At 39.1% G+C, this 25,569-nt stretch overlaps 1 protein-coding gene across 1 annotated transcript in view; it reads left to right on the top strand.

The window, feature by feature from the left end:
* Positions 1 to 19,679, top strand: part of LOC112140205 (synapsin-3) — a gene marked incomplete at its 5' end in the record, with an annotated part of 150,407 nt that extends 130,728 nt beyond the window's left edge. Inside the window, 3 exon segments of the mRNA XM_024263104.2 lie at positions 4,551 to 4,569; positions 4,677 to 4,833; positions 18,253 to 19,679. Coding sequence (XP_024118872.1) covers positions 4,551 to 4,569; positions 4,677 to 4,833; positions 18,253 to 18,376 — 300 coding nt within the window.
* Between the last annotated feature and the right edge of the window lie 5,890 nt (positions 19,680 to 25,569).

The following is a 25,569-nucleotide window of genomic DNA, read 5'->3' as shown; positions in this document are numbered from 1 at the left end:
ATAGGAGGTTCATTCGAGGCTTTAGCACGGTTGCAGCACCACTGACGTCACTACTCAAGGGCAGTCCGCGACAGTTGCATTGGACGTCTGATGCCACCCAAGCCTTCGAAGGACTCAAGGTACGCTTCTCCCAGGCACCCATTCTCCACCACCCAGATCCCACGTCTCAGTTCATTGTGGAGGTAGATGCCTCCAGCACCGGTATTGGAGCTGTGCTGTCTCAACACCACGGCCAACCTGCCAAGACACATCCCTGTGCCTTCTACTCCGGGAAGCTTAACGCTGCTGAACGCAACTATGCTGTGGGAGACCGGGAGCTGTTGGCCATGAGGGCGGCATTCGGTGAGTGGAGACATTGGTTGGAGGGCTCTGCAGTACCATTCATTGTGTTAACTGATCACCGTAATCTAGAGTATATCCGCACTGCCAAGCGGCTCAATCCTCGCCAGGCCCGCTGGTCTCTGTTTTTCTCCCGGTTCCAATTCCAGATCACCTACCGCCCGGGTTCAAAGAATGGCAAGGCGGATGCTCTCTCCCGGCTCCATGAACCTTTCCCGGAGACTCCTAATGTTCCAGAGACCATCATATCACCCACTCTTGTCCTGGCTCCGGTCCAATGGGACATCATGACAGAACTCACCGAGCTTAACGCACAGCATCCACCTCCTCCGTCATGTCCTGCGGACCGAACGTACGTCCCTCCGTCCCATCGTCCTCAAGTACTCCACCTAGTCCACAACACGCCTGCAGCAGGTCACCCAGGTATCACCGGCACACAAACTCTTATGACAAACCTGTTCTGGTGGCCTACCTTACAGGCTGACGTGGCCCAGTTTGTCACCCAGTGCTCCACCTGCCAAAGGACTAAAGTGCCATGTCAACGCCCAGCAGGCCTTCTACAGCCACTGCCTATACCCCGTTGACCCTGGTCTCATATAGCAGTGGATTTTGTAACAGACCTGCCTCGATCACAGAACCACACTGCCATTTTAACTGTGATTGACCGGTTTTGTGATATTGGGCTATATAAATAAAATTGAATTGAATTGAATTGAATTGAGACAGCGGAGTGCCTCCTACACTATGTGTTCCGATACTATGGCCTGCCTGAGGACATTGTGTCAGACCGGGGTCCCCAGTTCACCTCCCGTGTGTCGCGGGCCATGTGTGATGGACTGGGCATCAATATTAGCCTTACATCAGGCTACCACCCGCAGTCCAACGGACAAGTAGAACGCCTCAACCAAGAGATCATCAGATTCCTACGGACCTACTGTCATCAGAGGCAGGAGGATTGGAGCCGGTTCCTGGTCTGGGCAGAGTATGCCCAGAATTCTCTGAAGAAGGCAACCACCGGGCTCTCACCCTTCCAGTGTGTTCTAGGCTTTCAGCCTCCATTCTTCCCCTGGGTAGGGGGTTCCTCAGAACTGCCGGCTGTTGACGACTGGTTTCACCGCTGTGAGGAAACATGGGAGGCTGCACATGTCCAGCTGCAACACGCTGTCCGTCGTACGCAACAACAAGCTGACCGGCACCGCAGAGAAGCACCCGATCTGTCTCCTGGCCAGTGGGTCTGGCTGTCGACAAGAGATCTGCGTCTCCGACTGCCCTGCAGGAAGCTGAGTCCTCGATATGTGGGACCCTTCCAGATCGACCGACAGGTGAACCCCGTATCTTTCCGCCTCCGGTTGCCACCTGAATATCGTATCTCCCCCACCTTCCATGTGTCTTTGTTAAAGCCTGCGAATGGACCTGATGACACTGAACCGGCAACAGACGACACAGCCGGTCCCGGCTCCCCATTGTTTACCTGAAAAATCTCTTACAAATTTACAATTATTACAGAACTTGGCAGCACGAGTTCTGACGAGGACCAGGGGGCGGGAACACATTACACCAGTTTTAAAATCGCTGCATTGGCTCCCTGTGCGTTTCAGGATTGATTTTAAGATTCTTTTAATGGTTCATAAATGTTTTTATGGTCTTGGGCCTTCTTATCTCAATGATCTTCTCTTAAAGTATGAACCCTCGCGGACCCTGAGGTCCTCCGGCACTGGCCTGCTAGTTATTCCTAAGGTGAGGACCAAAACACATGGTGAGGCTTCGTTCTGCCATTACGGTCCTCGCCTCTGAAAGGGCCTCAGGGCCGCAGAGACCGTAGAGGTTTTTAAGAAGAGGTTCAAGACCCACCTTTTTAACATGGCTTTTAGATAGTCTTAAATGATATTTATTTATGTATCTTTTTTTTTATCAAGTTTTAATATATTTTTAAATACATATATATATATATATATATATATATTTATCAGTATCTCATTTTATTTTGTGCATTTATTGATATTATTCTTTTATGTTTTTACATATATTTTATGTATGACATTTTATTATCTTTCTGTTAAGGTTTTAGTCTCCAGTGTTTCCCTTTGGGGATTCTTTATGCCAGGGGTTGCCGGTTCTGTCTGGGGACGTTGCTACAGTTGTTGCCCTTTCGGGGGTGGTTGGGGTCTGACTTTGTAGCCTGTGGAGTGGACCCCACTGTTGTCCCTGTTGGGGTGGGCACTGTGGTAATGTTCCTGTGGCTGAGCTGGCTCCTGGTATGAATAGATCCCCAAAATACTGTTTCTTCACAGCAGAGCCAAGCCCAAGGGTTTTTTTGTTTGTTTGTTTTTTTCTATACATATTGTTTGTGGAATCATGTCTGTGTCTGTTTATGGAGGGAGGGGGATGGGTGGATTGGCTTTCTCTATTTTTATTTGATTTATTTGTTTATTTCTGCTTTTAACTGTACAACGCTTCGAGCTGTGCAAACATGAGAAGCGCTCTTTTATAAATAAAGTTTGATTTGATGAAGTTGGATATCTATACAAATAACGACGGGGCAGTGTCTTAAGAACAAAAGGATGCCAAGTCTTTTAATGGAAATAAAAGTTTTCAGCCTACAGAGGCTCAATTGTGTAGACACCATAAAATCAGAGTTAAATGAAGATGTGACAGGCTAGTCCAATTTTTCTAAAACTTAATTTCTTCAACCCAAAATGCTTTTCAGTATCTTGTGTGGCCCCCACCAGCTTGTATGCATGCTTGACAACGTGGCAGCATGCTCCTAATGAGACGACGGATGGTGTCTTGTGGCATTTCCTCCCAGATCTGTGTGAGGGCATCCCTGAGCTGTTGTACAGTCTGAGGAGCAACCTGGCGGCGCCTAATGGACCCAAACATAATGTCCCAGAGATGTTCTATTGGGTTTAAGTCAGGGGATGGTGAAGGCCATTCAGTTGTTTCGATTCCTTCATCCTCCAGGTACTGCCTGCATACTCTTGCCACGTGAGGCCGGGCATTGTTGTGCATTAGGAGGAAACCAGGACCTACTGCACCAGCGTAGGGTCTGACAATGGGTTCAAGGATTTCATCTGGATACCTTATGGCAGTCAGAGCACCATTTCCTAGGCAGTAGAGGTCTGTGCGTCCCTCCATGGATATGCCTCCCCAGACCATCACTGACCCACCACCAAACCTGTCATGTTGAACCACGTTGCAGGCAGCATAACGTTCTCCTTGTCTTCTCCAGACTCTTTCATGTCTATCACAGGTGCTCAGGGTGAACCTGCTCTTGTCTGTGAAAAGTACAGGGCACCAGTCTTGAGCAAATGCCAGTGGAGCTCCACGGTGCTGGGCAGTGAGCACAGGGCCCTCAGGCCACCTTCATGAAGTCTGTTCCAGATTGTCTGGGTAGAGACATTCACACCAGTGGCCCTCTGGAGGTCATTCTGTAGGGCACGAGCAGTGCTCAGCCTGTTCTGACTTGCACAAAGGAGCAGGTATCGGTCCTGCTGAGGGATTGAGGACCTTCTACGGCCCTGTCCAGCTCTCCCAGAATAACCACCAGTCTCCTGAAATCTCCTCCATGTTCTGGAGATTGTGCTGGGAGACACATTAAACCTTCTTGCTGCAGCACGTGTGGATGTGCCATCCTGGAGAAGTTGGACAACCTGTGCAACTTCTGTAGGGTTAAGGAATCGCCTCATACTGCCAGTAGGGATAATTATCAAGCCAAAATCATCACGAGTGGAAAACCAGCCAAAAAAGATCAAGAGGAAGAAACTTGAAATGACCTCCACATTTAACACCAGTCCTGTTTGAGGGTTTTCTAATTGTTGCCACTGAAGTGCACCTGTTGTTAATTCCATGAACACCAATACAGCTGAAATTGATTAACGAGGCCCTCAGCTGGTTAACCAACCAGAAAATTATCAGACAGGTTTAATTCAAGTCATGCCAGGCCCAATAGAAAAAAAAGTGTTTCTTTAATTTTTGTGAGCAGTGTATTTTAAGTCTTAGTCACAACTGCTCTTATGGGTGGATACGGTCCACCTGCCGGCAGCCCGTCCGTCAGGCAGGCAGAGGGGAGTGGAAACGAGGAACAACACATGAACGGCACTGCACCCAAGAAGCACAGAGAACTAAATTAAAAAAAAATAAAGAATTGAAAAGTAAATGAGAATAGAGAACAGAAAAGTTCTAATCATATTTTTTCTTCTGTTTTTCTTTAGACAACTCAGCCCAGAAGAGGTATGCTAGTCCTTCATTCATAACACTGATATGTTCCCTGCTAATGAAAGTAAAGCAAAGCATGCATTCTGATGTTTAAACCTCGATGGTTAAACCTCTTCCTGCAGGAGGACACCGCTCTAGTTCTGCCTCTCCATCGCAGTCCACTCAGGGTTCACCTCAGAGAGCTCGCTCAGCCACCACGTCTCCCAGCCAGGCTTTCCAGCCTGGACCCATCCCTGCCTCCTCTGGTCCCGGAAGTCAGAAGCCCTCCCCCCAGCTAAAGTAGGTCCATACTAGAAGTTTGCTTTACCTTTATATTTCATGATTTGGATTTTTGCCTTGTGATGGATTGGTGAACTGTCCAGGATGTACCCCCCCTATGCCCAGTAGTCGCCGGGTAGGCTCCAGCAACCCTGTAACCTTAAATACATTTAGATGTTTTTGATTATTTTTAGAAGATTTAGTATAGAGTGATTTTTGTGATTTTTTGTAATTTTTCTAAGTTGCAAACAAAATGTAAAGTGTTGAAAATAATATATTTAATAATTGCTTTGGAAAGCTTTTTTTTCTTCATTTTTTTGCTTTGCAAACTTAAAAATTAAAATGCGAACAAATGTTTTTAGATACGTAGTGCCTCATCTTGCTTTCACCTTATCTTTGGCTTTGCATTCAACTTTTTCTCTCACCGTTACGTTTGTGCCACCCCAAAACAGCCTGCTGATTGGTCTAAATTCTATCCAATCAGGTGTCTCTGCATCACAGTGTGATCAGTAATATAAACTTACATGCTCGGAGACCCAACAACGCTCTCAGGACCCATAGACAGTCTAATAATAATGGACTTCTCGAGCCATGAGGTCCCCCGTTGGAAATGCATTACCTCCACTCCTCGCTAAAGTAGTCCACCACCTTCACCGTCACTTACTGATTTGTCTATTGCCTTATTGCAAACATCTGCAACCCATCTTCAGCGATTGGTCTGAGTCACTGTGAGTCTTAGCTGAGTCATGGAGTCTATAGGAAGTACTGTCACCAATCTGGAGTAGTTTATTGTGAGTTCCCCCCTCTTTCCACGCCTCTACCACGAGACCGCGCAATATAAACAGCTTCCACTTTAATCACGCCGGAAAATGTTGAAGTCATTGTTGAAGCCTTTGAGGGAGAACCATTCCAACATTTGATTCTGTCAGTGGTCCTTTTGGATTTACTTACACTTATTCCTTTTTGTCGAGCTAAAAGGAGCATTTGGGTGACGCCGTTGCAGTGCACTGCACGCATGCACAGCGCGACTTGTCTATTTACAGTCTGATCAGATGCATGTGAGAAGCCCGTTCAGCGGTAACAATGACATATATTACTGGATTGGAAATCACATGACATACGGCGTGACAGACATACGCTATCACTATGGATTGAGTCTTCTCAAGTAATGAATGGCGGAGGTCTGAAAAAGTACAAAAAGAAGCACAAAAGGAGACGCAGTGTTTTGCAATCGACTTCAAAAACCTTGACAACAAAATAATCCGATGGAGAGGAATCATCACAGGACAGGAATCACATTTTAATAGAGAGAAATCAGGCTGGGAACCGTGAACTGTGTGCTAAAGTGGGTGTTAGCAACTCACGAGTAGCATGCTAGTTTGATTCTTCGATGTTTGTTTTTATTAATGTTTCATGTTTTAAAACATGGCAGATGTTAATCGCACATATTCACGTTAAACCTGCACAAAAACTGAAGGAAATTCATGTTGGAAACACGTAATATATGTGGCCAAGATGCACGTTGCTGCATTGTTTTGCTAGCTCGTACCTAGCTACTTTAAGAGCCTAAGTCAGGGGTCCCCAACTAATTTGGCAAGAGGTCCGGTAACCCTGTCAGCTTGGTAGAACGGGGTCTGAACATACAAAAACATTCAGACAATATTACGCTTTTCTTTTCTTTTATTTAATTGCGATTTGTAGTTGAATTGGCAAAGACTTTTTTAGCTTATTGTCTCAGAGTATTTCTGTCATTCATTTTCACACAAATATACTTAAATTTACATAACTACATCGAAGATTAAAAAAAAAAATATTGCACATAAACTTGCTTCCATGTAGTGGAATATGCGTGCTCTTTCTCAAACTCACGTTCTATTTTACTTAGAGTGCAACAGTAACATGAATGCACCTCAGAAAGCATTCATAATAATGACTCATAATTCTGCAAATGTTAACTTTCTGTTTTACAACCCTTAACAGTAGGTTACAAATAATATTGATCATTTAACTAATAACTTTGATAAGTGCATGGATATAAATGTAAACTGTAAACTAGACTTATCTCAGTGTGAGAAATGTGCATGAGCACTGGGAGCTAAGATCTTAAATCTGGGAAGGAAAGGAGTCAAAACCATTGATGTATACATGCACATGTTCACTGGTGAGCTGGGAGTGATACTTGTTCTTAATGATGTTAACAGGGAAGGCTAATTTACAACTTTAGGTAGAACCAAACATTGTTAATGTGTACAATGTCACTTTGCTGAGAGAAGGAAACTTCTACTTTAGCACAAAATCTGTCAGGATTAGAGGATTCACATTGTTCTCTTAACACTACATCAGTCTGCACTCGTCCATTTGTAACAATGTGTGGCATCTTTTTAAATGAATGACATCATCTTCACCAAGAAGAGATTTTTAACAATGATCAAGAGCTGGCGTCCCAAAGTAAAGTCATCAAAGTGAGTCTTAAAATTTCCAATCAACTTTTTGATAAAGTCAGAATGAGCAGTGATATGGATCCCTTTAATGAAGGAAAATGTTCAGTTCTCCAGATCCATCTGCAGAATGACCAGTTTCCTCTAAAAAGATCGAACAGCAGTCACCAAGTCATATGCAGAATTGTCTTTTCCTTCATCTATCTTCTTTTTTTCTGTTTGGGATATATATCTATATATATATATGAGTGTTACAGACAAATTAGTGATGGCTGAGAGCAGGGATAGTCATTTATTTTATTTATTTATTTATTTTTCAGGGACAGTGCACATTAAACACATTGTAAGCAATGAGCCAGAATTAGCCCAGCGGCTATTTTTCATCCGTTGCCCCTGGACAGATGTTAAAATTGTCAACCTAAGAACAATCAATAAAAGCAACATTTAAGATATAAAGGTCATTTTAGTAATACATAGTAGTAAATCACTGATGTAAAATTAACAAGATTTCAAATCATCTGTCATGTGTTACCGTTGCCTTTAAAAGTTAACTTTCATTTCAATTTTATTTATTTCTTTAGGACGGTGGACATTGAATTAACCCAGTGACTATTTTTATATCTGTTGTCCACGGACAAATGTCAGAAATGATTAGAAAAAAAAAACATAATATTAAAGTTCATATTGAAATTCAACTTTGACTTCTTGTCCTTGTTCAGTCCTGCTGTCCTCCTTTGTCTCAGCCGTCTTTCCCCTGCCCCCGCCTGCAGCCGCCTGGTCTCGCCGGCAAGGTGCTGGTCATCTCAAACCCAGCTAATGCTCTGGTACTGTTAGCTTTGCTCCTACAAATAGCATTAGCTTTAGCAACTAGAAACCTGCGCATTGTCAACTCTTTTCTCGCAATAGATGGAGGACAATATGGAGTTAAAATTACAGTTGATCAAATCATTTCAGCAATAAACAGCAGCCGAAGTCTTTTAACAGCTCTGGTGCTGAGAGGCGTGGCTGCGATCTACTGCTGCCTTAGAGCGCGATCGATGGAGTGAGAGAGGACCCGGAGTGAAGCGAGAGGCCACGCTAAGGCTGGATCTAGGCATGGACAAGGTGGGGCAATGCCCACCCAAATTTTAGGACTGCCCCCCCCAAACGTGACGCCATGCAAACAATAAAAACAGAGCGCTGTCTGCTCTCTCTGGCTCCCATTCAAAGTAGCTGTGAGTGCTGATTGGTAGATCCAAAGGAGGGTGTGGCCTCTCCCTTCCCTCAGGTCGGTCCTCCTCTCTCACTCTGTCGCTCATGCGCACACAGGCTCAGCGGCAGAGACATGCAGTTCTCAGCAGCAGAGCAGAGATATTTGAAGTTTTCGTCTGCTGTTTGTCGCTGAAATGACTCGATTAACTGTAATTTTAACTCGTTCCTGTCCTCCATCTGTTGCTCTCTTTGTTGTAGTTTGGAGGAAAAAGCGAGAGTTGACATTGTTCAGGTTTCTGGTTGCTAAAGCTAACACTGTTTGTAGTAGTGAAGCTAACAGTACCGGAGCTTTAGCTGTGTTTGAGATGACTCGCCTGGGTCGACGGTGAGACCAGGCGGATGCAGGCGGAGAAAGAAGGCGGACAGTGGGACTGAATGAGAGCAGGAGGTTGGGGTTGTATCTGACATAACGTTGAATTTTAATATTCCTCTCCTCCTTAGTATAAACTTTAATATTATATTTTTTATAATATTTTTTTAACATTTATCCGTGCACAACAGATTAAAAATCGCTGCTCTGTTAATTCAATGTCCATTGTCACAGAGAAATAAATAAAATTGAAATAAAAATTAACTTTTAAAGGCAACAATAACATATAACAGATTATTTGAAGTCTTGTTCATTTTTACATCAGTGATTGACTACTATGTAGCATATTATCCTGATGTTGTTAAGTAATCTGTAGTGTACTGAGTAATTTATTGATTGTTACTTAAGACAGGGACAGCATATATTGATAAAACATTTAAAAATGCAAATATATAACATTTTAGCCTTTCAAGCTAATTTCCATCTTTAGTCCCTTTAAAAAATAAAAAAAAAGTTGATCTGTACTAAAAGAACAAATTAAACCAATATAAGGATACAAGACAACAGCAGAAGCAACAGATGGAGTTGTCAATTAAAAAAAAAAACAGCAAATTCATAAACGTAGAAGCAATTATTAAGAAAAAAAAAGTAGAAAAAAGGAAACAATAGGTAAATAGACGTGACAGAAAAACATAACAAAAAGACAATAAAAACCAAAGCAAAACAACTATTTACACAGAGCTGTGGTGGCAGTTTTGATTGTCCAAGTGTGAGATGCCCTGTAGGAGAACACATCCTGACTGAAGGCTCTTTTCCTGAGGGGAACAGAGCAATCACCCCTGGAAGCTGATCTAGTAGCCCTGTTTGTGGTTTTTGTGATACGTGTCTGTAAAGAAGGAGGGGCCAGGCCATGAAGGATTTGTCAATTACAATTGAGTCATTGTATTTGACATAATTATCCCAGTCCAGCAGATTGTGTTTTCTCAGTATATGACAGTGATGGTGGGCTTTGGACTTTCTGTCTAATACTTTCAGAGCTTGTTTGTGGAGGGTTTTGATGGTTTTAGAGTTGTTATGTTGGCTGATGCTCAGCTGGTTGAGCAGTAATAAGTGTGACATGAACATTGCATCAAAATACCGTTTAGCCGACTCTAGGGTTGAGTTGTTCCTGATATATCTAAAATTGGATAAGTTACATTTAATTTTGTTATGAGTTTAGTATTTTAAAGTTATGAATCTAGTGAAAATAAGAAAAATTCAACAAATTACCAAAACTACATAACAGGATTTCAAATGCTGGATTTGAACCAATTTCCCTCTGATGAAAATAAATTCTGTTATCACAAATATTTGTTAATCCATGGATTGGTTTTTTTACAGTTTTTAAACAGGAATCAAAAGTTTCTGCATAACAGTTTGATAGTTTGATACACTGATGACTACAAAAATAGATTTTTTTTATCATCCTCTACAAAGAAAGCATGTTGGCTGTTTTAATAGTTTAAACAGTTTAGTATTTATAAACTAAATTTAAATAAAATAAGCGACAAAAAATACACATAATAAATCATTAAAAGACAAAAAACCCCAAGATAATAAATAGCTAAATAGAAGATTAAAATAAATGAATAAATAAGCAACAAAAAATACATAGCATATATTTTAAGAAAAAAAAACAAATATAAACTTTAAATCAAATAAATAAAAATGACTCAAAATAAGTGATAAATAAATAAAAAAAAGATATTCTAAAAAGGACCAAAAAGAGATGATAAGCAAACATATTTCTGATCCGGATGTCAGCCGGGACGAGGAAGTGAAGATCTTCATGGACAGAACTTCCTCCAAAATCCTGATTCTTTCTCCTTCCAGTTCACCAAAGACTCTTTTAGCTAATTCTCCAATGTTTATTGACGTTGCTGTGATCAATACATTCAATCATTGGTTTCTCAGAGTTCTTGATAAAATAATGAAAGCTAACATCAAAATGCTCTTTCATTGATTTACAATCCTTTCCAACTGCGGTCAAATGAGTGCCCCACCTTGCCCATGCCTAGATGCGGCCTTAACCATAACGGTGATGTAACGTCCAGCCGCACTGAGACGTTTTTGTCTTCTGCAGAGATATTAAACACGCTGGTCACTACACATTTATGAATGAATCCGGAACCCTGTTGTTGATTTGAGCTTTGTTCCTCCTTCTGAGTTCTGTTCAAAGAGAAACGGGCCAGAATGGTGGAAAACTGTACAATTCTAACAGAACAGCGCCCATAGAAAGTCCAAAGTCGATCGCAATGCGAGGCAGATGTAACTGGTTCGACTGTGTTGGTAAGATATAATTACAAAGAACGGACACAAGGAGGAGCACGTCTTATCTCAGCCACAGTCCGCAGCAGTCTGAGTGCGCATGTGCAGCACTGTCTGCTGCATCACCGTGGTGAGTTCAAATAACCTCGGACAGACTAACACCCAGGTAGAAATGTTCATTAAAAAAAAATATTTACCTCAAATTTGGTGGAATTAAATACACTAAACAAAAAACCTGTTACACAGAGACACCTGATTGGATAGAATTTAGACCAAACAGCTGGCTGTTTGGGGTGGCACAAAGGTAACGCAGAGAAAAAGTTGAACTATCTAAAAACATTTGTTCGCAATTTTTTTTTTCTTTTTTTAAGAAAAAACTTTTCCATTTGCGCTGTTCAATCAGCGGCCTGTTATGGCATCTCCTGGCATTGTCTAGCTCGCACGTATTTTATCTGACTTGTCCGGGGGCTCAAACTGAACAAAACGATAAAATATACCAAACTGTAATGTTTCAAATGCGGCCCTGGTAGGCAAAAAACTGTCGCGAAAAAAACTCCTGACTCAGCAAAAGAAAAAAAAAGTATTTTGGAATTCAGTAAAGAAATCCACGTTCATTTGTCAAGGATATCCAAAGGAAGATTTGAAATTATTATGGGATGGCTGCACGACCTACAACTTGGCGGCCATTTGTTTTGAAATCTGACATTTTGGGAATTTCCAAAGGGATAAACGGACATTTTGTTTGTCCGATTCTCACGAAAATTGATGCACATGCTGTTATCTGAAGTCTACAATGACCCCTAAAGTTTTGTTGACCTTTGACCTTGGGAAGTGGCCGCCATCTTGAATTTACCAAAAAATGAGTTTTAATACCAGCCTCAAACAGAAATAACTCTTAGGAATTTTTATTAATCATTTCCTAATGCTGTGAACCTAATTGGGAAGCAATTTGCGAAAAAAAAAATGCTATTGGAAAAGCTTTACATTTTGAACGACTTGCACGTGGCGAGTTCGCAAATGTGGCGTAGTCTTTAATACACGCACATATTTCAATGTATTGCTATGAACACTTCATATGTTGATCCCAGGCTGAGGCTCTAGCAAGTATTATAACATAGAATATGAACATATAAGATGTGGGCGTGGTTCGTAAATAACTATTAAAATATCTATAAATATCTATATCTATAATAATAATTAATAATAATAATAATAATAATAATAATAATATAAAATATCTATAAATATCTATTTCTAAGGAAATCCAAACATTTACTTTTGCAGATTCTAAGCAGACAGAGAAAGGGGAGATTTAGGGGTGCATAGTGGCTATTTAGCAAATGAGCACGGGTCAATGGTGGCCGTTGATGGTGCGCAGGGGTGGGCGGCGAGGGCGGCAATGGTGCGAATGTTTAGGCAACAAGGGAGAGGGCAGGCAGCGGGGGAGAGGTCGGGTAGCAACTGCGGGCCATCCAACGCCGCTCGTAGCTTTAATTAAATTTATTTTTCATTTTATGTCTTGCAAAGCAAATCAAATAATATCAATCAATTCCCCCACTTTTTAAAAATATAAACTGACCTTGGTATCCAACTTGCTAATTTAATTGCTCCAATAATGTAATAAAACTACAAAGCTCACACAGTTGATTTCTGCTCTTGATTTACCTTCTAAAATATTTTATTTATTTTCACTTTCTTTTTCCAGAAATTGAATTTACGTTAAGAAAAAAAAATAATGTTTTGTAACTTTAAATGATTTTTTTTCTGTCCCACAATGACATGATTTTATTTAAATTTTTCATAATTATTTTAGTAATATGAATAATTTGGTCGTAAAATGTTTTACTTTGCACTCTCTGGGTAAGTGACCCAGTGATTCAACTGACTCAAATGATTTGATTCACTTTGGTGAGTGACTCATTAAAACTCGAGTCAGTAAAAGGAATCAAATTTACCATTACTACTGCACACTATGCAGACCTGTCACCCACAGTCCCTCTTGCTGATCTATGGGGACTTCAACCACGCCTCCCTGTCTGTAAGGAAGAGGATTAGGGCCACGGGAAAAAAAAATGCCATGGAGAATTCTGACTTTAAAGAATTCTGACTTTAATCTGAGAATTCTGACTTTTTTTTTCAGAATTCTGACTTTAAACTCAGAACTACGGAGGCCCGTGAGCGACATTCTTCAGTTAGCTTTAGCAGCACACTGGAGTCCTGCAAACCCTAATGAAAATGTCCTCTTTAAGTTTCTTTTCATCGTGCTTTAAGTTCACCAGATGAGGCTACTGTGTTCATAAAGGAGCAACAGGTGAGTAAAAAAGATATTTCTTTTATTTTAATTTATAAATAAAAGCGCAAAAGACTATGCCAGCATTTCATAAATGCTATATCAGACATAACATGTCTTTTAATAATGTACGTATGCAGTTGAAATATCAGGGTAAACATGTGTGACTGACAAACAGTCTCAGAGTTTCACGTTGTGCACAGAAAGTGTGTAAAAATGCAGTTTTGTTTGCACTCAGCCCATTTACGCTCATAGTCTCATTTCTGGAGATTTAAAGACGTCTTATACTTCTGAAAATACTTCGGGGCATGTTATCCAAAAGACGTGTTATTTTTTTTCTTAACTAAGCGTGACTGTGTAAACAGCCACCAATCTTTATTTAGATTCACAGCAATATTAAGCTTAGGCTTCCTGTCACGTCACTCATATCATAAATGTGTGTGAGCAGCTGTTTAATATACATATTTATTGAAAATTGACAAAAGAAGTTAGCCAAATTAGAAGTAAAAGTTATCAGTTATCAACAGGTATTCTCCAATATGTGCTGTCACACATATCAAGAAAATCAGCAAAAAACAATTTTCTGCCATGATGTGTTGCAGACTCCACAGACAGGAATGTGAAGTTCCATTTCTGCATCCTCCAAAGCGATGACATCACTGTGAATCTGCCAACAAAGACAAATTCATTAGTGTTAAAAAATGTAAATGTTTTTTAATTTCACAGTAAAAAAAAATATCCTTTACTGTCATTGTCCACTGGGAATACAAACAATTCGGACAGTCAATCTCTGCTTCATTTCTGTAGTTCAAGTTATTCCCACCACTACGGTTAAATTACTCTACAAGTGTTTTCATTGGCAGTTTTCACCTAAACTTTCCAGCCAGGAAAAGTCGGCTCAGGTCTGTGGACATAATTGGAAAAAAAATATGTGTGAGAGGTGGAGACACAAACCTGTGAGATTTTGTGCGGGAAACAGACATGACTCAGCTCATATGGTTGGATCTTTTGACCAGACTGAGTCACAACCAGGTAGCTTGGAACAGTTAGGAACTATTGACTGTAAAAAGAGATCTAACTGCAAACACATGTTGCCAAGTGGCAATGAAGTGGAGGGAATGCGGGTGAATGGATCAGAGGAATTTGGGAAGTAGCAGGGATATTTTATGGATAGGAATGATTAAGATACTGTAGAGATAGAAGAGGTTAAGGGATCAGTGAATGTGAAAGAGTCTCATCTTACTTTTTAACTGAGATCAACTATGTAAGGAAACCAATCAAAAAGTATGTTTTCAAAATAAAGTAGGTCCAAGAAACATTCTGAGGCCATATAGGGTTAAATCTTTAAATGAGTGTCAAGACTGAACACCAACAAGCAAAGCAGCTTAGGAAAATAACTGGATTTCTTTATCTTGAAATTGAGTTGGCATCTGGACTTCTTCCTTCAAGAAAGATTTGAAGTCCAGATGCCAAGACTCAATTTTAGGATGTCACCTGGATAAATGAGAACTTGACTCAACATGGAGCTTTCATGTTGCTGTATGCAAACCTTCAGCATTAATGCATTGCTTGTTTACATGCTCAAACAGTCATTCTTAGTTGAGAAAAATTAAATAAAAAACATGACAATCTTTTTGATTTCAAGCCCAGACGTTTTTTCAGAACCATGATAGACGTCTTTAAATCTCCAGAATGAGACGATCGGTAAATGAACGTAAACGGGTTTCGTGCAAACTTAACTGCATTTTTACACACTTTCTGTGCACAACGTAAAACTCTGAGACTGTTTGTCAGTCACACATGTTTACCCTGATATTTAAACTGCATACGTACATCATTAAAAGGCATGTTATGTCTGATATAGCATTTACGAAATGCTAGCATTGTCTTTTGTGCTTTTATTTTTAAATTCAAATAAAAGAAATATCTTTTTTACCCATCTGTTGCTCCTTTATGAACACAGTAGCCTCATCTGGTGAACTTAAAGCACGATGAAAAGAAACTTAAAGAGGACATTTTCATTAGTTTCTCTCCGGTTTGCAGGACTCCAGTGTGCTGCTAAAGCTAACTGAAGAATGTCGCTCACGGGCCTCCGTAGTTCTGAGTTTAAAGTCAGAATTCTTAGTTTAGAGTTAGAATTCTTCAAAGTCAGAATTCTCCATGGCATTTTTTTTTCTTCCATGGCCCTAAGCCTCTTCCATACCGTCTGTCACTCTTCCCATAGAAAAAGTGTTTCTGGTGCCGCAACAAATGAATTCATCCTTGTGATATTAATAAAGTTCAATTCAATTCAATTAAAAAAAAGACGTTTGTAAACACAAAATTATTTTGTGCAAGCAAAAACAAATTTTGCAAACATAGAAAACTAAAACGTTTTTCAAAGCAAATATTAAATATTTTATGTGCAACGCTTAGCATTTTGTTTGCAACTTAAAAAATTGTGATCTCAAAACTGTGACTTTTTCTTGCAATATGGTGGCACAAAAATCACTACATAACTTAGACTTTTGATGATTAGTGGTAGAAGTTAAGTTTTAACAAAAACTGGGATAGGTGAAATCCATGAAGTATTCATCTTTCATTTTTGATGATATAAGTTTTTGGGCTGTAAAATCTCTCACTACACACTTTATGCAATGTTTTCAGACACACATGTTTTGACTCTTTTCTTTTATTTAAACACTTTCAAATTGTATATGTTAGCTAAGACATGCTAACACCACAGTAGCAGTTTAATTTACAAAAACTTAAAACACCTAAATGCACAAATGCTGATAACTACAGACAAAACAAACATCCTTATTTATTTACTCATTTAAAGTGAAACTCCCCATAAAAAAATATTACCACCACTTTTAGCAATAAAACTTCTCCTCTTCCTCTCTCCACCGGTGTTCCACAAGGGTCCATCCTAGGCCCCTTGCTATTTTCTCTTTACATAAATGACCTCCCAACAGTCTGTTCAAATGTATTTATGCAGATGTATGCTGATGATACTGTAATATATGCACATGGTAAAAACACGTCTCAGGTGGTTAAAATTCTCACTGAAGCTATGGGTCATATTGCAGAATGGTTGGATCAGTCAAGCCTAAAACTCAATGTAAATAAGACAGTTGCAATGTTTTTCTCTAAATCAAACCGTATAAATGAACAGGCAGATTTTTTTGTTGATGGAAAAAAAAATAGAAGTTGTCTCAGAGTTTGAATATCTTGGGGTTTTATTAGACACAAAAATGACATTTAAACAACAAATCAAAAGAGTGTGGAAACCGTGTTAAATTTTATCTGTCAAATTTCAAATTTATTCGGTCACATTTGTCACTGCAGTCTGCTATAATGTATATGCATGCAATGGTTTTGTCACACATGACATATTGTCTCACAACGTGGTCACAGACCAGCAAAACAGCATTAAAACCCTTAGAGTCACTGTAGAAAAAAACAATTAAAATACTGGATAAGAAACCATTACGGTATCACCACTGTGCCATTTTACAAAAGCATAAACTGTTAAGCTGGGACAACTTTATTAAAAAACACAAAACTCTGTTTGTTCTATAAAGTCATAAATGGATTGTCATCTCCTCCACTCAACCAGTTTGTCCAAGTACGAGCCAACTCACAAAGAGTGACACGAGGGTCAGTTAGAGGAGACTGCATAGTTCCTCTGAGGAGAAGTGCTTTCAGCCAAAATGCCTTCTCAGTAACAGCAGCACAAAATTGGAACACTGTCCCTCAAAATATTAGAGAACTTTCTACATTCAGTCTGTTTAAAAGGCACATTAGAAACTGGCTTTTATCAGAGCAACCTTGTACACATTGAATTCTAATATGCTTCCCCCTTTTAAGTATTCTGCAATAATGTCTTTTATATTTGTTTTAATGTTTTTTAATGTATACATATACATTTTTTTATTTTTTATCAAAATGTATTTTAGGTGATTGTCTTACATTTGTATTTTAATTGTTTATTCTTTTTATTGACCTTTATATCTTAAATGTTGCTTTTATTGATTGTTCTTAGGTTGACAATTTTAACATCTGTCCAGGGACAACGGATAAAAAATAGCCGCTGGGCTAATTCTGGCTCATTGCATACAATGTGTTTAATGTGCACTGTCCCTGAAAAATAAATAAATAAATAAAAATAAATATAAATTTTTACCCTCAACGGCTGAATTCCCTCCCTACTCCCTAACCACTATAAAACTATATAGTGCCTTTTTTTAAGTGACAAATGCGACATAAGAATTTAATGAAGTAAAAACCTTAAATCTACTATGCTCTAAAAATGAAAACTTGGATGGTTTATTAAAAAAAAAAAGTTATTTAAATACTTTTTTTTGCCACAAAAATAGTTCAAAAGCAGTGCATTATGGTCTATATTCACCAAGCTAGAGAGCATTGATGCGCACTGGTTTTGGCAGAGACCTCTTCAAAATTTTCTAGGGCAGTGCATTTTGGATTTGTGGATTTTGAAAGCTCTGCAAAATGGCAAAAACAGTATATAGTGCACTAAGTAGTGATGGAATTTGGCCACAACCTGTGTTGTTTGTATTAAGTACCATTATATGAAACAGAGCTTTAATAATAAATATTTTACTTTCATTTTTTAATTATTGACATTATTGACATAAGAAGCTAATTTTTCAGTAGTATTGAATCATTTTGACATGATCACAGTACGAGAAAGTTATTAGTCACAGTTCAATGAAACAGATTCTAAAAGTAATCACATTTAGTTATTTCTGTTTTTGGTGTGAATAAATGTGAACACCAGAGCTCTCGTTTACAGCACTGCTTGGATCATTCTGACTACAGCCATGTTATTTTTTTCCCAGCAAATCCCAGTCGCTGACCAACACCTTCACAGAGACGTTACGAGGGAATCTGAACGACGACGAAGCCAAAGCTGAGACTATCCGCAGTCTCCGGCAGTCCTTTGCCAGCCTCTTCTCTGATTGAAAGTGTCCCACAGCGCCTGCTGCTTCTGTCACTCATCAGGTCATGAAAAATGAGAACAACAGACTTCCTCTTTCCTTCAGTCTCTGAACCTCACCTCACATTTTCTTCCGTCAGAAGTGAGGGTCTCCTACTTGATCGTTGGTTTATCTATCACTAGAAAGGTCCAACTAGTGCAGAAAAATCCCATTGTTGTAAAACAGAGCCTGGCAATGTGTTACTGTTTGAGTTTTTGCAATGACAACAAAAAACTAATAACATACAAGCGATTTTAAACGTATTACCATTTAGCATTTTTATCTTATTGATGATAATTCTTTAATAACTATTACCAGATACTGCCTCCTCTTATTTGCTGGCTGTTTTGTCAATAGAGCAACTCCACCACCTAGTGGAGCCTTCTGGAACATGCAGCCCTCTACTGCATTAAGGGTTTGCTGTGTTTGGGTCAATGCTCTCATGATCGTTGAAGCTCCATTAGGTCAAATTTTTCCTGGAGACCCAGATTAAAATAGACTGACAATTGTTTTGTGTTTTTTCACTGCCGACACCTTCTCATCACACGTTGTTCTCACAGCTCAATCTGGTCCTGTGTGGGTCTACAGTTATGTTCCAAATAGGAATTTATTTCGTCCAGGTTGGAGAGTTTGGAATCTGTTTGATTAACTCTTTTCTACAAACAGGTGTTTTTTTTTTTTTTTGCTCCTAATCTCAATTTAGTAAAGGTGTCCTGATGTTGCTGGTCGGCGGGGAATTTCAAATGTCACTCAACACAATCTCAAACCGTCTAAAGCTTTAAAAAATTATTGTATGTTTCAAATTATAAGAGACATTGGGCAAATTGACTCAACTTCTAGATTTTTTGCAGTCAAACTTTATTAACTGCATTTAAGGGAATGCTAGAACTTATCCATAAGATGCTACATGCTAGCCGTGTTAGAAGTGTTAGCCTTGTTAGCGTATTCAAAATAACTGTGACATCCAACCTTGTTTGCAAAACATAAAAAACAGACTAATACTGCTAAAACAAACTTTAGTTTGACAATGCTAACACGGCTATAAGGTAGCGTAAGAGCATTTGGAATAGCTGTAACCCCCAAGCATGACGGCAACACATACAAAAAAGCAGACTAATAGAACTAAATCTAGATTCACTGTTGCTACGCTAACTCTTAACCTTATAGGTAACATCCATCCATCCATCCATCCATTCTCTTGTCCGCTTCTTCCCTTTCGGGGTCGCGGGGGCCTATCCCGGCTACTGATGGGCGAAGGCGGGGTACACCCTGGACAGGTCTCCAGTCTGTCGCAGGGCCTCAGTCACACACATACACTCTCACATTCACATCTAGGGGCAATTTAGAGTCACCAATTAACCTATGAAGCATGTTTTTGGACGGTGGGAGGAAGCCGGAGTCCCCGGTGAAAACCCACGCATGCACGGGGAGAACATGCAAACTCCACACAGAAAGGTCCCAGCCGGGATTCGAACCGGGGCCTTCTCGCTGTGAGGCAAGAGCGCTAACCACTGCGCCACCGTGCAGCCCTTATAGGTAACATGTAAAAGAAAAGTTGGACACTGCTGCACATTAGCCATTTTAAAAACGTTAACTACGTTAGCTTATTCACAATACCTGTAACTCCCAATCTCGTTTGCAACACGTAAAAAAAGCAGACCAATTCCGTCAAAACATGCGTTACTGGGACTATGCCAACTCCCAATCTAGTCAGTGACACAAAATAAACTGTCCGACACATTATTTGCGTTAGCATATTTACAAGAAGACCTAATCTTGTCAAACATTTTGACAGAGAGCCTTGTACTTCTCAAAACCAGTTTGACATCAGTAAGTGAAACCAGAATAAGGCACTCTGGTTCAGAAGACGCAAAAACATTTACACTAATCTGTCTGCGAAATCAACATATTTTCTTTTTAAAATGTTGATTTTTTTGTCAATCTTTTGATTTGTAAAAACTCAGAGTGACACATTTGTTTGTTTCAAATACTGTCACACTTTGGGATCTTGTACTAAAATGCAGGAAAATTATCAGCTCGTAAACTCTGCGCTCTGGAATGAGGATCATTGGGGATCTTTCTAGTGCTAAATTACATCAATGACTTTCCCATTGTTGCTTAGAGAAATAGTGTAAAATGTGTGTCTACATTTACTTGCATCTATCTTCTCTTTTTAAATTGACTCAACTACTAGATTGTTTGCAGATATCTACAGCAATATTTCCTCACACCCTGTGGTTCCACCTGACTAAAGGGAGATGTACCAAATTTTCACCAGCGAGCTCTCCATATTAGCCAGCATTTTTCTGATGTTTGTGTGCAGCAGACACGTATTGCTTTAGGATAAACTGACTAAACTCCTGCTTGGCCTAATGTTACCAAAGTGCTGTTATTAGAAGATAAGAAGCCCTCTGCACTGAAAACTGTCACTAAATAGATAAAACGACCTCTGAGCTTCTGACTTCCATAAGGTGGAAATGCTGTACTAGCTAACAGCTGTCGTCTTCCATCACAGCTCAGACCATCAACTTAGGTTTTTTTACATGAAATTCTAAGAATGATTCACTGTCCCGATCCAGGAAATAACAGATAAAAATATAAACTGTAAACTAATCCAAATAAAACAATTTTTTTTTTTTTATTTTCTTTCTACGAGTGATATCAGTTAGACTTAAAAGCAATTTTCTGTCAATCTTTTGTGGTGTTCAGGATGAAGTGGCAACACACGCTTTTGTTTTAATATTTTTGGAAAGTGAAATATTATTGTGTATGGAAGTTTTCTTGAGCTATAACTCAAAGTATTATCCATTTCTCAATTGACTATTCAATGTTCAATTCAGGCTTGTATTATGAAAATGCAGTTTGCTATTTGGAACTCAATATTTACAAAATAACAATTTACAATTCCATATTAGAATTTTAAAAAATAAAATGTTGAATAAGAACAAAATCAATTGCTTTGTAAATTTTAATGTTTTTTTGATGCCATAATTAAAATGACAATGCATTTTGCAATTACAATAAATATTTTAAAATGACATTTCAATTCATGGTTTACTTTAAATTCATTTTAAAGTAACTTAAAATTGATTGCATAGTAAAATCCCAACTCAAATGAACTTGCAAAACAGCGCCCCCTGCTGTAATGCATTGTCCTTTTTATCGTGGCGCTTTAAATATGCCAAATTGATTTGCAAACTGCCAGGCACTCATCAGGGCGGGGCCTTACACTTCCCTCCTCTTCTTTTCCTTTCAGCTTTTCCCTTTATTCCCGGTCCCACTGGCTTTCACAGCCATATCACGGCTGGAGCACGGAAGAAATGTCCTCCCCGGGGTACAGACGCTGTTAGCAGTGGACTGGCAGTAGACGTGGCAGTGGAATAGATGCGCAATGCGCACACACGCAGTACAAAATTTGGCCGCGTTACACTCGGAAAGAATTTTTGAACCGCACAAAAATTGAGACCGCGGGTGACTGCGTGTGTTCTCGACTGTGTCATGATGTTTAAGAAAGTGACTCACTTGGATGTAATTGAATCAAACTCGTCAAAGGGAGATTAAACATATGTAATCAGATCCTCAAAACAGGGGCATGGTCAGATTCAAGTATAGGTGAGTATTTGACTTTTGAGACAGATGAAAGAAGGTTTTGGTCAATGTAAAAATTATAGGGGGAGAATGAAGAAAATGACTTGCTTTGCAGGAAAAGAAAACACCAAGGGTCAACACTTCCTATCTCACCCATAGAACTTGACAGAAGTTTGGCCTTTTTAGAAAGGTTTGTAGGTTTAGGATTGGAACAATCACGTGTTGGGTTTATTACACAGTTCATCTCTCCACCAAAAATTAACTGGTATGAGTATTAATGATACCATCTTACCTATAAATTTATCATCATCCCAATTTGGGGGACATATATATGATAGAGGAGCCCAGAGACCATCACAAATCGCCCTTGGGGTTCTGAAATAATACTGGATATATTGATTTGGATTTTTTATGGATCAGTACGGCTGTATGGCAGGTTTTGGAATTAAGATTAGAATGGAATTTATTACCAACCTATCGTTTTTAAGTCTGACTTTATCTTTAAGGATAAGCTGCAAATAAATTCATAATATATATCCATGAATTTGTATAAACATCAGAACCCAGCAGTATGTTTACATGAGCTAGTCCAATCTGGAGTTTGAGTAACCTGTCATCTTCTAGATGTTCAAAACAAACCTTAAAAAGAAAAAAGATAGCTCAAAATAAAAAAAAGGCTACAAATAAATTACTGAATATATTCATTAATTTATATAAACATTAGAACCCAGCCTTTTTAACATAAATTGGTATAATCTTGAGTTAGAATAATCAGTCATCCTCCAGATGTTTAGATCAAACCTATAAAAATAAAAGAAATAGCTCAAAAAATTTGTCCAACATTTTACTGAACTTTTAAAGAAATTTTGCAGTTCGTCGGACGAGTCGAAGGTAAAAACGTCATTCCCGCACATCACTCGCAGTCGAGCCGGGTAGAGCAGGTGGAACCTGATGTTCTTCTGGTCCAAAGCTTGCTTGACGTTGTTAAAAGCGGCTCTCTTCTTGCCAAGCACGGCACTCACATTCTGGTAAATTCTTATGGTGGCACCCTGGTACTTCAGCTTATGACTGCAGCGCTGCTTTCTTCTGCTGGAATCTGGAGAAGCATACCAGGAAGGCACGAAGGCACAACTGGAAGTTTCACAGTGAATCTTTCAAAAGGAGATGTTTTTTTTCTGATGGAGATGTTTTTTGACTGCAGCTCCCAAGCAGGGTCGTTTGTCTCAATTATAATGTTAAAGAAAAATCAATTTACACATTTTTAAACAAATCTTGTCACATTTTGAACTAATGATCAAATCTGCAGGCTTTTTGACAAAATTAATGATCTTTGAACTGGAGTAGGTCAGAGGTCACCTAAGCTTATCTAAGGTTCAGGTATCAACATATTTTTAGGATGTTTTCATTTTTAAATCTATGTAAATGCTAGTGTAATAAAAAAATATATATATGAACAGAAGAAAATTGAATTTCAGACTAAGCTCACAAGTGAGTTTTTAGTGAATTTTTAGAAGAGACCTGCAGGCACCTTGAGTAGTCCTTGGGGCCACTGCGGGCACCAGGTTGGTGACCACTGAGATATAGCATTGTCTAATCTGACCTCCAACCCCGAATAACTCCATTGGTTAGTTGAGTCTTTAATATTTTTAACTGGTCAATCAAAAGAAGTGGAAATGTAGGGAGGTTGTAGGCCCCGCCTTGACAGTTTGCATATCAGTTTGAATTTTAGCATAAATAAAGTGCCACGCTGTGCAAATGAGAATGCATTACATCGTGGGTGGAGGGAGGGAGGGGGGTTCTTTTTCAAGTCCATTTGAGTTTTGACACAAACGGAGTGTGGGATTTTACTATGTAATAGATTTTAAGTTACTTTAAATTTAATTTAAAACAAACTTTGTATTGAAATGTCATTCTTAAATATTGAAATGTAAATTGAAAAATGCGTTTTCAAAATGAAAGGTCGAATTGCATATTGAATTGTATATTGACAAATAAATTGTCATTTGAATTATGACATCAAAAACTATGACAATATACAATGCAATTGATTTTGATTGGTATTCAAAATTTTATTTCTTAAAATGTCATATTGAATTGTAATTGTTCATATTAAATTATCAATTGCAAAATGCATTTTCAAATTGCATGAAGAATTTCCAAATGAAATTGTCAATTGAGAAGTGCATTGTACTTTGAATTATGGCTTTTATTTAAGCTTTCCTTTTTTCTTCTGAATTACTGTCTGGGAAAATGACTGCATGCTCATAATTCTTACTACAAATGTCCTTGACGCTGATGTCAGGGCATGCGTCCATCCGTCTATCCATCCATCTTCCTCCGCTTCATCCGTGACCGGGTCAAGGGGGCAGCAGTCTAAGCAAAGTTGCCCAGACTTCCCTCTCCCCGGCCACTTCCTCCAGCTCTTCTGGGAGGACCCCGAGGCGTTCCCAGGCCAGCCGAGAAACATAGTCTCTCCAGCGTGTCCTGGGTCTTCCCCGGGGCCTCCGCCCAGTGGGACATGCCCAGAACACCTCACCAGGGAGACGTCCAGGAGGCATCCGGACCAGATGCCCGAGCCACCTCAACTGGCTTCTCTCGATGCGGAGGAGAAGCGGCTCTACTCCGAGCTCTCTCCGGGTGACTGAGCTTCTCACCCTATCTCTAAGGGAGTGCCCGGCCACCCTTAGGAGAAAACTCATCTCAGCCGCTTGTAGTCGGGAAAGGCAAACAAAATAAAAACCCCATAACAAAAAAAAATCTGAGAGAAACCATTTAATTGTTTATTTGTTTTTTTGAAATGGTAACTTTAAATGTACCCACACAGACCTGTCATAAAATCTTTCTTTTTTTGTGTGCTTCCACTAGTATAATTTTTTTTTATTCTAAAATAACACAATTTGCTATAACTATACTTTTAAAAAAAGGTAGGCCTGCTTGTGCATTAGCATCCTTCTAATGGTCTTAGCATCCTAATAATCTTGTTAGTTAACATCGTGCTAATAGTATTGGCATCCCACTAACGGTGTTAGCATCCACTGATGCTATTAGCATCTTGCTAATGGTATTAGCATTCTGCTAATGGTGTTAGCATCCTGCTAATGGTTTTAGCATGCTGCTATTAGTAATTTTATGCATTTGTGTCCACCATAGCACTGGTGATGGTTCAGATCCTGGTTAGTTTTTGAATATACTTCTTTAAATTTTGTTATGAAATCTTTGGGTAGTCTTCCCAGCTGCCTTATTAGAGCCAAGGTAAACATCAACCGGTAGACATGAATAGCTGCAGGAAACTAACACTGTTTGGATGCTAATGTACACATACCGGCAGAAATAAAAAAACAGATCTACTTGTTTTTTTTGGTTTGTTTTTTTTTTTTTTTCCAGCAAAGTAAGAAAGACTAAATATTTTACAAAACATTTGTGAGATTTCCCAGTTTTGCAAACAGGCTTTTTTTTGGTCAAACTTATAAATTTAAAATAATGTTTCACACCAGATATTCTCATAAGAATCAGACAACTCGTTTTCTTAATGATGCTTCGAAGTAATTTAGTTTTACGCTAAAAATAAACTTTCCTGACATGAAAGAAATA

The sequence above is a fragment of the Oryzias melastigma genome, linkage group LG23 (genome assembly GCF_002922805.2).
Source record: "Oryzias melastigma strain HK-1 linkage group LG23, ASM292280v2, whole genome shotgun sequence".
NCBI classification, from domain to species: Eukaryota; Metazoa; Chordata; class Actinopteri; order Beloniformes; family Adrianichthyidae; genus Oryzias; species Oryzias melastigma.
The sequence above is the reverse complement of the archived record's forward strand: the minus strand, read 5'-3'. Positions and strand labels throughout refer to the sequence as shown.